Source organism: Polistes fuscatus, unplaced genomic scaffold, assembly GCF_010416935.1.
Source record: "Polistes fuscatus isolate 324 unplaced genomic scaffold, CU_Pfus_HIC Scaffold1, whole genome shotgun sequence".
Lineage (NCBI taxonomy): Eukaryota > Metazoa > Arthropoda > Insecta > Hymenoptera > Vespidae > Polistes > Polistes fuscatus.
In genome coordinates, this window is record NW_025112997.1 from 9,523,701 (window position 1) to 9,536,256 (window position 12,556).

Genomic DNA, 12,556 nt, shown 5'->3' on the forward strand with positions numbered 1-12,556 from the left:
TACAAGAGTTTCTAACTTTTGAAAATTCTTGTGAAACATCAAAACAAAATAAGTGGGTTAACGAGATACGTTTTCCTGAAACAAAAAGAAATTAAAAAAAAAAGAAAGTGATTGGTGTGGCATAATCGAATCTTAAATATATATAGTATATCAATACAAATTATTCTTGTGTGTGTGAATTTCACATGAAAAATAAACTAATGGAATAACGATGAAACGATAGAAATATTTAAATACACTTATTTGAAAACTGAAGTATGATTAACTATTTTAATTTTATATTTCGAAGTAATTATCTTGGTTATTGTTTTTAGTAATAACCTGTTTATTAAACAAGCGAAATATATATTTATAAAATTAATAATCAATACCGTAGTTTCTCCAAATATTTTTGAGAGTACTTATATTATTATATAATATAATACACTTGCAACATGCTTTTTTTTAATGTACAATATATGTATTTTTAATTGAAGTAGGTACATCCTCGAGTATTATCTTTTATCTTGATTTTGGTTAATTTTAATTGGACCAAGTTATGTAGGAAGCTTACGAACCCTTAAAGTAAGATAAAAAATTAATTTTACACAGAACGGTTCTTATCGTTTGGGAACTCTTGTTTTGTAAAATATTACCAACACATGGATGAACTTTTATATTATACAATTATTAAAACATCCAACTACTTTTATTATTTATATCTTATTTTTTTTTAATATTATGCATTATTAATTAAGCAATTTTAACTTTATAAAAAAGAAACCAGAAAAAAACTAAAATATACCCAATATCTGTGATCTTTTTCCTGTAAAATATTATCAATCAATAAAACAATTTTTATATTATACTATTATTCAAATTACCATTCTACTTTCATCAATTATTTTCGTTTATTGCCATGCATTATTAAATAATCAATTAATAAATAATAAAACATGAATAAAAAAAAATAAACTCTAATAGAAATGAAGCTGTCAATTGAATTTTTGTTTTGTAATTAAAATTTACGAATTAAATTGATTATTTAATTTTAGATAATTAAGGGTCGATGGACACTTTTTGTATTACTTGTGTATATGTGATATGTGCGTGTTATCCAATAAATGATCTCATTAATCTATTGTTTGAATTTTTCTGATAAACTATTAGTGGAATAATGTTCTCATAATTACGAGCCGATAAACAATATAGTACGTGTGTTTAATAATTCAAATATAAACTTCGTTCCTTATAATTGCATTTTAAATTATAGAAACAGGAAACATATTATATTTAAACGTATTTATACAAAATAATATTATTGAATAATATAATGAAAAACAAATATAAATATTCATAAATATATATTAATGCATGGACATTAATGTTATTTTATTTAATACTTAAATTGCATATTAACCGGTATTTTGTTTTATAATCAACAAAAATAAATAGAATTGCTAAAATGTAAATTAGTCGAATGATACTAAAAGCGAGATCAACGTTTCGATCTATTTGTTTCTTCTTCTTTTTCTTCTTTTTAACTGATTCCATTTAATTAAATTTGTTTTAATAAGATTTAATTCGATTAGATTTGATTTTAATCAACGTATTTCATTTCTTCTATATATATTCGTGACCCCCTCATTAGTTTCTAGTAAAATTATCGAAGAAAAAAGTGCACTCGATTAACGAGTAGTTTCATGGAAAGAACAACGACATGCTTCGAAGTATCAGTGTATATATGTTTATGTATGTATGTGCATATAACATATATATATATATATGTATAGTAATAGAAGAAGAGGATCGATAGTCTTTCGCTGGCATTCCGTATGCAGTAAAACGGACGAATACGTTCTTCTATTTAGATTGGTTAAATGTTTAAAATGATATATATTTTACCGTTAATTCATGAAATAACCTGGTAAACAATGAAATAACTATACTAATTTGTTAAAGTATAAAAGAAGGCAAAATTACATACTTTAACTAGATAATATAGATAATTCGCGAAAGGTGAGTTTGTTAAAGTATGAAAAGGAAATTAAATATGATAGAAACAGCATGATTAAGAGATCATTTGTTTTGTAAAATATAGGAAGAAATAAAAATGAACAACTATGAGCATTTTTATAGTAAAAAAGGCAGATTTTTAAAATAGGTTAAATATTAATCTCATATTTTAATTATTTGTCTCTTGTGAGTTTATATTTTACTTATTGTTAGTTATTTCCTAAAACAACTAGTTTAAGTGTATAATAAAATGCTTTCCCTAAGACGTTTAGTTATTTCGTGTAAAATTCAAGTTTTTCATGAATTAACTGATTATAACACTTTAACGGTAATATATATATATAGGTGGAAAAAAAATATATAAAGGATATATATTACAAAAAATATATATTCAGAATGTCCTGTAATTTGTGGTATAAGCGAGAGAAGAGGATGATTTTACATGAAAAATTAATTGTAAGTTAAAAATGTAGAATACAATTCAGTTCATAGAAGAATTCTTTTGTTATAAAAAAATTTATTTGAATATTTGTGAAATAATGATGAAAATCTAATGAAACTTTAACGAAACACCGATGAAAATGTGCATATTTAATGTAGGAATGTTTGCATAATATTGTTTATATGTAATATCGTATACGTTTACGTAAAATATTGAGGTGCCTTTTTTCGGACAAATGGATTTGCAAGAAAAAACAATTGGTGAAATCAACATCGAACACTAATATTTATACTATGTTATGGAAATTTGTTTTACCTCCCGACCTTTTTCCGCGTATCGTTTTTGCATATTTCTGCTTAGAATAAGTTAGTGGTTTTCCTAAAAGAAAAAAGTTTAGAGTAATTGTTATATTATCTTGACTACTTTCTCTAAAATAATTACTTACATACTATATATAAAAAGAAACAAGAAAAAGAAATTTAATTTGTGGTATACTATCTCGTTGATAATATGTTTAAAAAAAGATATTATTTATTGGTATATTTTTATTCTGCCTAATGCTAAGCAATGATTTCTTTTTATAAAAGAAAAAGAAAGAAGAACAAACCTAAACAATTTAATCATTTATTTTCTGCAAATAATCTTGAATAAAAAATACATATTTCATATACGCACCGGTAATGGCGATAGTGAGGTAAATTTAAAAAAATAATATAAATTTATTTTATGATTTTTTTTTATATGAATAATATTAATAAGTTTAATATATAAAATAAAACCATTAAAAATTCTCATATTTTCATTGTCTACATTTATTGTCAATTTACTGTGAAAATTACCGACACATATGATTATCCTATTTAAAATTGAATACATTCATTTCTGTAATAACTTTGGTAGGCCATAAACAGTTAACTCGTTGAAACAAGTAAATATCGTATGCGAATAAATTAAAAATACGATATCGTGAGATATTCTACGAACACAGCCTACTTTTAAATATTAGATATGAGCCTACGTATGCTTTTATGTGTTTATACGGTTATACACATACATAAATATACATATATATCTTATATGTTATATAATACGATTGATTCGAATAAGCATCGAAAATACTCGTCACTGATTAGTAAACTTAAACTCCATACAGAATTCCATATTTATTATTGATTAGCTTGACACAATCCAGAATTGCGATAGAGAAAATTTTATTGAAGGAGTGTTTAGACATTCTTCTTTATTTTTTTTTTTTGTCTGTATCATCTCTCTGATAATGTGCTCTTGACGACAAATAATTACAGTTTTCACAAACATGCAACGTGTACGCATAAATGCATAAATAATATTTCTATTTCTATATACTAGGCATATGTTTATTTGTTACGCTGGTATTTCCATTTAACGTGACAAATAAAAAAAAAAACAAAATAAAAAAGAAGAATAGAAACAAAAAATAAATATTCTTTTATTTACCATATCGTACGCTTAAGTTGATCAATTTCCAATTATACTTGCTGTAGCTTACGCAGGATGTGTTTAATTAAAATTATTGTTCAAAATTATTTGTTATTTATTAATTGTATTGAAAAACGTGTTAATTAATTTGCAATAAATTACGTTACATTTTAAGATATGCAATATGATTTTTTTAAATACATTTTTTGAGAGATATAAAAGTGACCTTGAACCTTCTTTTTTAAATTTACACAACAGACAAAACTTTAATTAAATTATTTTGCGAATATTTAGACGATTTATTAATTATAAAAAAATTCATTCTAATCGATGAATTTATTCAATTTATAATTATAAGAACAGAACACTAATTGTAAATAATAATAATTAAAAGCACATTATTGAGTATAGAAAAACAAATAGGTACAGAAATATAATATTTAAATAAAGATTTTGATCGTTATTATTATTTGATTTTTTTGGTATAACTAATAGGAAACGGATTGATAATAATAATATTATTATTATTTTTTAATTAAATTTTACGCATCAGATGCAACTCTTAAAATATAACCAAATTAATTAAATTTATTTTTTTTTAGTCGAACCAATAAGTAACCGGCTATTCTTGTTATTATTATTATTATTATTATTATTATCATTGTTATTATTATTATGATTAATATTTTTTTTAAGTAATTAAATTGTATTTATTAAATATGGCATTTAAAATCTGTTAAATAATTAATTAATTTTTTTTAGTACAACCAGGAGGTGACGTGTTAGTATTATTAATTTTATTAATTTTTTTTTAATGAAATTGTATTTATGTAATGCAAGTCTTAAAGTGAAGCATAATTAAATTTATTTCTTTTTTTTTGAGACAATCCATAGATAATGATTTCTTTTATTTTATATTATAATTTCTTATTGACTAATTTTGCATATAAATATTTCTTTTTAGAAAGTATTCCTAATTAATTTAATGTTAATTTAAACTATCCTAGATGTTTCGTTATGCTCGATGTATTATCTTGCGTAAGACATTCGAGATATTGTAATCGTTTATTTCTTGATTTCTTCACTTGATTCATATTTATATATTAGGTATAAAAACAAACATAAATAAACGTATACGCGTACATGTGTGTAATATGTAAACATAATATTGTTTCTTTTTTTTTTTTCCAATGCATTAAATCAGTGGTCTTTAAACTGTGTTCCCATGGAATCTTAAAGTACCAAGTAACATTCCAAAGGGTTCCACGAATTCTTATTTAATTATATTACATTTTATAGAGTCGTGTTTGAAAAATTTCATGAAGAAAAATTCCATAAAATATCTTTACATTTAGTTATAAGGATTCCACGAACCGTAAAAAAAAGTTTGAAAATCACTGCGTTAGATAATTCGTAATAATCTTTTAATCGCTCATTAAGAAATATGGCTCGGCTCGTTCGCTCGTTTATTCGTTCTTAAAGTTATTCTTTTTTCTTATCTAACTTTATATTTAATTTTTTTTTCTTTCATTTTTTCTTCTTCTTTTCCTTGCCTGTTTCCACGCGAATTACGAGGATGCATTGCGTGCAACGATTCGCGATGCGTGCCACAGCTCGTTACGCGTACGTGGATATCTTGATTCTAAGTAATTTTATTATCTTGGAAGAAAAAGGGAATCTTGTTCGCAGTGAAATTCAATTAAAACGAGCCTAGACGATTACGAAGGTAGAAGCTTTTCCCGTATTTTGCATATTTGAATTTTCATTCTCGTTTTGTACATTTATTTATTTCTACAATGTTTTTCTATTTTTTTGCTTTTAATTTTAATTACGGTTTATTTGTTTTAGTTATGGCGAATCCTTAATCCGCGTGATATAAGTTTAAATTTATAATTAAAATATCAATTATTTATTACTTTCTTTTAAATATAATTTTATTTTAATTTTGTTTTTATTTTCTACACTAAATTAAATGAAACTTATCAATAATAATGTAATTTATTATATGAAACATTATCAATCAATAAAATAAATTCGATATTAAATTTAATTTTACTTTTTTAAATATCACATATGTTCAAATATTGAACTATTACTCGGAAATATAAAAAAAAATATGTAACTTTATTTTGATTCATTGCCAATAAAAGGTTCGCCATAACTATTTTATTCGATTCAAATAATTCCATGATAATATTATCAATGAAATGCAATAGACATTATTTCATAACGTGTTTGTCATCGGTGTACACAAAATGCGATTTAAATCCATTCTAGTTGTAACCACGAAGACTTACACCGTCGTTTCTCTCTACATTAAAGCTTCTTTTCGTGTCGTCAAGCTTACGAAATAAAAAAAGACTCACCTCTCATCGTGTCATCCTTAGGTAAGTATTCTGAAACAAAAGATACATTAAATTGTAGTTAAAGATTACATTGTTTTTTTATTGTTTTTTTTATTATTCTTATAAACGTAAATTTCGATGAAAATTTTATTTATTCTGACTTCTATGATGCTCTATGGTATTTTTCTATTTTTAAATTTGGAATATTTATTTGTTTTTATTTCTTGCTGTTTTTCTTGCATTATAATTTCTTTTTTAACGATTTATTTAATAGTCAATAATAAATAAAAAAAAATGATAATTGAATTATTGTTTGATATTTTTAATAATTTTATCAAGTTGGGGCGAATAAGTCTATGCGGTTGATAAGAAAATAAAATAACAAAAACCCGTACCGATTTATCAGCCAATTTTATGTAAAAGTTATTCTGTGAGGTTTTAATTTTTTACAAAATAAAAATCACAATATTATGTAATTCCTACTGTGGTTAACTAATTTATTATTTAATTATCTTTTAAGATAGTTCTTATATCGAAGTTGACTGATAATCTTTTTTATTAGAATTCAATTGAAACGCATTATTATTTTCAATTTATAAAAATTTATTTTTATTCCTTATTTTTCTTGATAAAAATATGAATCGTATATTCTACAATTCAATTAAAGTATAAATTGAAATTTTATTTTTACTTTGTATTAATTTTTTTTACAGTAACGAACATGGATCGGGCAAAAAATTCCTTCGTATTTTCCTGATAAATGAATGAACTTTAGTACTGATGAAGTGATGGAAAACATTGTGCAAGACTGGTACGTTAACAGTTATGATATCGGCAAGAAATTAAATATAACCACAAAACAGTTTTTAATCAATTGAAGAAACGTTGAATACGAAAAATTACAAAATATTTGTTTCATTTTTGCATTAAAATACGAAATTTTTTTCCCAACTCAATATAAATTGAAAATAAACACCATTATTTACAAACCAAATGACATATATAAATTATTTTAATTATACAATTTAGACTGATATTTTATTAAAAAATTGTATTTGACAATTGGTTAATTATTCTATGCGGTTTTTTTATTTTTTTTTTTAGAAAATACCGCATAAAGTTATTTGCTAATATAATAAATATATAAATAGATAATTTAATGGAAATAATTTCAAGATAATAAACACACACACACACGCGCGCGCGCGCGCGCACACGCACACACACATATACATATATTATTATAATATTCGTAGAAAGAGAGAGAAAGAGAGGATTTTACAGTATGCGTAAAAATTCCACCCATCGAGCAATAACTTTAATTCATGTAGTCTTTTTTTTGGCAAACTATCAAATAGCTTGCCACTAATGTGACTTCGTGAGTACATATGTACCAGAGACTGAACAGAATCTCTTTCCATCTCGAATTTCGAGGAACGAGGATGGGTCTATCACGAATTCATATTCTCGTGTTCGTATTTTATAAATTCAAACTTCGCATATACCACGTGTCATTCTGTTTTTTTTTAGGGGTAAAACCATTCTATTGCTTGGAAAAATAACCTATTTTTGAGAAATTGTTTTGAAAATATGATAAGTGTAAGGTAACATTCTTTTAGATTATTTTATTATACACATTTTTAATAACATTAACAAATTTTTTCTTTGCAAATAATCATAAAATGACTATTATAATAAAATGAGCGCCATGGTTCAGCAATGCTAACCTTATATTTAGGGATTTCACATTATGCAATATCATTAAACTTTTTTGCTTATGAACAATTTTTCGTTATATTTTACATCGAAAAATAAATATTCGGTATTTATTCAAATCCTTTACGTCCCCTAAATAATGTATTTATATAGTACTAGTATAAATTTCAAGTGAACCAACAGTCAAAGTTTTGCGAAACACTGTATTCTATGCGAGGTTAGTTTTGCTGAACTGTGTTACTGCCATTTTGTGATGACTTGCAATAGAAAAATTTGTAAATTTCGTTTAAAGTGTATATAATAAAATCTCTTAAACAAATTTTTCCTTACACTTATCATATTCTTACCAAAAAATTTTTTAAAATAAATTATCTTTTGGAACTTTAAAGTGATCTTATTCCATAACGAATCATTGCAATACACAGAAATTTGATATCACAAAAATTATTTACCTTAAAAAAAGAAGACAGCTCGTTGGATGGTCCTCCATTTTGAAAAAATCTATAACAAAAACAAAAAAACAGAAAAAATAAATTTATTGGGTGAATAGGATACGGTCAATGGTCTTATTCAAAATGACTTGAGAAAAATCTGGATCCTGATTAGTAGCTTGTTAATGAGTACACCCGGTTCGTTTGTCTTTATAATCTTTAAGAAGAAAATATCTTCTAAGCGTTAATTGGCATGAGATTATCGTACCGAGAGGACCGGGTCAGCAACTTCCGATTCTGAGTCCGGAATTAACGCCGGCAGGAGGAATAATTAGCACGGCCTGCTGATTCGCATAATTAATTAAGGGAACATAGAAGGCAAGTTCTCAAGGTTAAACACGATTAAGTTGGAAGTCTAAAGCGTGGGAAACGAACCGGAAGGAATCAAAGTCTGAGATTCCAACATTCTTTTCTTTACTTCTCTTTTCTTTGCCGTTTTTATTTTTATTTCTTAGTTTCTTTGTAGAAAAATCAAATTATTTTTATAATTAAAAAATATAGAATGAAACTTGGAAATAGCTTTATTATTATTTTATTTTAGATGTAGGTCGAGTATTTCTCTAAATTAAATTTTATAATAATGAAAATTAATATTTTATTTACAAATCGCTGGTAATAAAATATTATTGCATTTAACTTTTATTATCTTATGAAATATGAAATTATATTATTATATATATATATATAATATTATTATTATATATAAATATATAATAATAATTTAAATAATTAATTCCATTATAAAAAAAAAATATTGATATTAGTACTCTCTCTGTGTTGTAATAAATATTTATACCCTTATATTATAAAAAGAATTTATATTATTGCCCTTATTTGTTATTATTTTATAGAACCTAATGAAATTGAATTTTGGTGTGTTATCAAAATTGATGGACTAATTGAAATGTTTTGATCAATTGGATTAAAAATTTTAGCGCAATAGAATTTATTCCTCTTTTTACTCCCACCACTATTTTCCCGCCCCTACCCTACCTCCCACTTATTTCTCAACCGTATGCACCGTAATTGACTTTAACCATTGAATTATAATGTAGCGCGTGCAGCTAGACGACGCACCGACGTCCTTGTCCCAATTTGGACATCTCGCGTAACGTCCGAGTAGTACGAGATTTTATGACGATCTTTATCCTTCTGAATGACTTAAGTGGCCGGACTCATTATGCGGAGTAACGTTCTTAATGTCTTTACCGAGTAGACGGTCCGCGTTCGAATAAATTTTCGTTTACAAAATGAGTACAAGCAATTTCTTCTTTTATATGCTAAATTTGTTCCAGAAAATACAAAAACGTATAAAAAAAAGTACGACATTATATATATGAAAAATATTAGTTATTTGTATTACAAATCTGTAAAACTTATTAAAGGAAATACGTAAAATATTTCTTTTTCTTTCCAATTTAAAGTAAATCAGAATTTTAAAAAATTGAAAACTGTACATGAAAACATTGGTTATATGAATAATAAATTTATGAAACTTGTAAAAGAAAATACACGAAATATTTTTTTCTAATTTAAATCAAATTGGATTTTTTTAGAAAATCGAAAACTGTACACGAAGACCGTGTACATGAAACAATTGGTTATTGAAGTAGCAAATCTATAAAGCCTATAAAAGAAATATAAATAAATAAAATGTTATCCAAATATTTTTATATTAAATTCAGGTTTGAAAAAATTAATTTATTTTAATTGTATTAAATAGACAAAAAAATTGTGTGTGTATATATAAAAATTGGGATTGAATTAATAATTCAAAACTGTGTAACAAAAGATACTGTTAACCACCAAAAAATATATAAAATTATTTTTTTTTCTATTAAAATCGCAGCAGGATTAAAAAAAAAAAACAATTTTTAAACTGTGTTGGATAAAAAAAGTCAGCTAGAAAGGAAATTGGAAATTCATATCGTGAAAAACAAGACCACGTACAAAAAAAATTGAATTAAATTTGTTGACGATGTTAAATAAAAATCGTGTAAAAAAGAATACCGCGTAAAACCAAAAAATAGAAAAATATTAGAATACACATATAGTAATAGATCATGTTAGAAACTTATGATGAAATTTTTCAGTACGCATAAGAAAACATTCGATTCATTAAGTTGATGTATTTTCCGTAAAATAAAAATTAGTTAGAGTATTAGAATTTTGTCGAGTGGATCGATTACGTTATCGAAGGTCGTACTTAACATGTATATATGTATATACGGATGCAATATGTGTATTTAAATACACATATGCGTCATGAATAAGATTTTTCCATGTCCTACGTAACGTTCGTTTAACACGTTTAAATATCCAGTCATACAAAGACACACATGGATTAGCAAACCAACTCGTCTACAATAGTGAAACACACACACACACACACACACACATTATTTCCTTATCTATTCAAGACGCTTACCATGTGTGCATAAATATACAGGGTGTCCAGGTTTATTTTTCTGTAAAATTTTATCAACATATGTTATATGTATATATATTCTATGTACATATATTCTATGAACATTTAAGTATTTCATTAAACATTTATAACAAATATACGAAATTATAACGGATTGGTGTTTCATTGGTACACAGTATCGATATTTATTTGAATATTTGCAACAATAATATATTCGAAACTTATTGTTTAACTGAAAAATCTTTTTTAGATTTTTTATAAAATGAATTTTAGTCAGAATTCAATTAGATGGTTTTTCAGTAGATTATGGAGTATCAGTATTGCATAAGTTACATGACCATTACCTTCAATGATGAATAAATCGAGGAGAAATAATGTCTTGATTCACCAAAGATCACCAGATATCACGCCATTAGATTTTTATTTGTGAGGAATAGTGAAAATACAAAGTTTATCAAAAACCAATGAATAGACGTTAGAAATAAATACAAAGAATTCGTGACGTAATTTATTGCAATTAAGGAAAATAAAAAAGAAATAAGTAATGAAATCAATTCTATTCTACGTAGACACCAGTCTTGCATTCATAATAAAGAACTTCATTTTGAAATGGTATTGCAATTTGAACAGATAATCTATTCCTGTATGGTTTTGGACAAGAAAACTTTTTGTGGTTTTGTTATAACTTTTGAATAAAATATTTGAAAGTCCATGTTAATGCAACATTTATTATTATTATTATTATTATTTATGGAATATGCTGATAGAATTGTGCGAAAAGGAAATATGACACCCAGTATATGTTCAGAGTAGTTACACTTATCAATAGCTCTACTTTGATCTTAAACAACTTTACGTTTTTATATAGTATTTTATATACTAAAGAATGCACACATGGGTTTCACGAATTATGTGAGTTTTATTGTTAGATTAAAAATTCTAATAAACGATTAGAATCATAGTACTAGCATACGATTACAACAACAAAAGTAGAATTTTGTAATGAGTGTTCTTTGATACGCGCAGGATTTTCTTTTCACAATTAACACTTGCGCATGTTACGATACATGACCGGATGATGATAATTATCTTAAATGTTGTGGTTTGTAATACTATTTATATCTGACTCATTTAGGAAAGACGATAAAAATATTAATTGTTTATATTTTTCATTTCTCAATTTTCTATGAATTTTTTTTTACAATTTAAAAATTAATAGTAAGCCTAACGCAAGAAATTTAAATTATACATTAATGTTTTTTATTTTGTCGTAATTTAACTTTTTATTAAAATTATAATTATAAATATAGTTATAAAATATTATGATAGAAAATAATAAATATTTTAAATAAATATTATTAATTATATATTAACTGTAATTAAATAAATGTAATTTAAATTAAATACCAGAATTACGTAAAAAATAAAAATACTTAAATTATAGTTAAAATCAAAGTGTTGGAGTGTGAAAAATAAGAAAATTTGAAAACCACATAAAATATTCTATATTTGCAATCAAAAGTTTGATCGGGCCACTCCTTTGCGAGATAGCTGAATCTACAAAAAAATATTTCTCACCATCTATTACGGTCCTTCTACCGGTTCCTTTTTCAAGTATACAAGATAGACAGAACACACGAGAAGGTGTGAGATAGAGGAAGAGAAAGATAGAGAGACACTC

The 12,556-nt window shown here is 24.9% G+C and overlaps 1 protein-coding gene across 8 annotated transcripts in view; it reads right to left on the reverse strand.

The window, feature by feature from the left end:
* The window catches only part of LOC122514024 (alpha-1,6-mannosyl-glycoprotein 2-beta-N-acetylglucosaminyltransferase), a 43,388-nt gene that overhangs the window by 8,436 nt on the left and 22,396 nt on the right, over positions 1–12,556 (reverse strand). For 3 of the 8 annotated variants that reach the window (XM_043630662.1, XM_043631185.1, XM_043630869.1), the window contains exons 2-3: positions 6,262–6,291; positions 2,753–2,815 (exon numbers count right to left, since the gene is read on the reverse strand). In XM_043630662.1, coding sequence (XP_043486597.1) covers positions 2,753–2,815; positions 6,262–6,291 — 93 coding nt within the window. Of the gene's footprint in view, positions 1–2,752; positions 2,816–6,261; positions 6,292–8,408; positions 8,458–12,556 lie in introns of all 8 variants that reach the window. The other 5 variants (XM_043630810.1, XM_043630739.1, XM_043630952.1 and 2 more) reach the window with 3 other exon arrangements.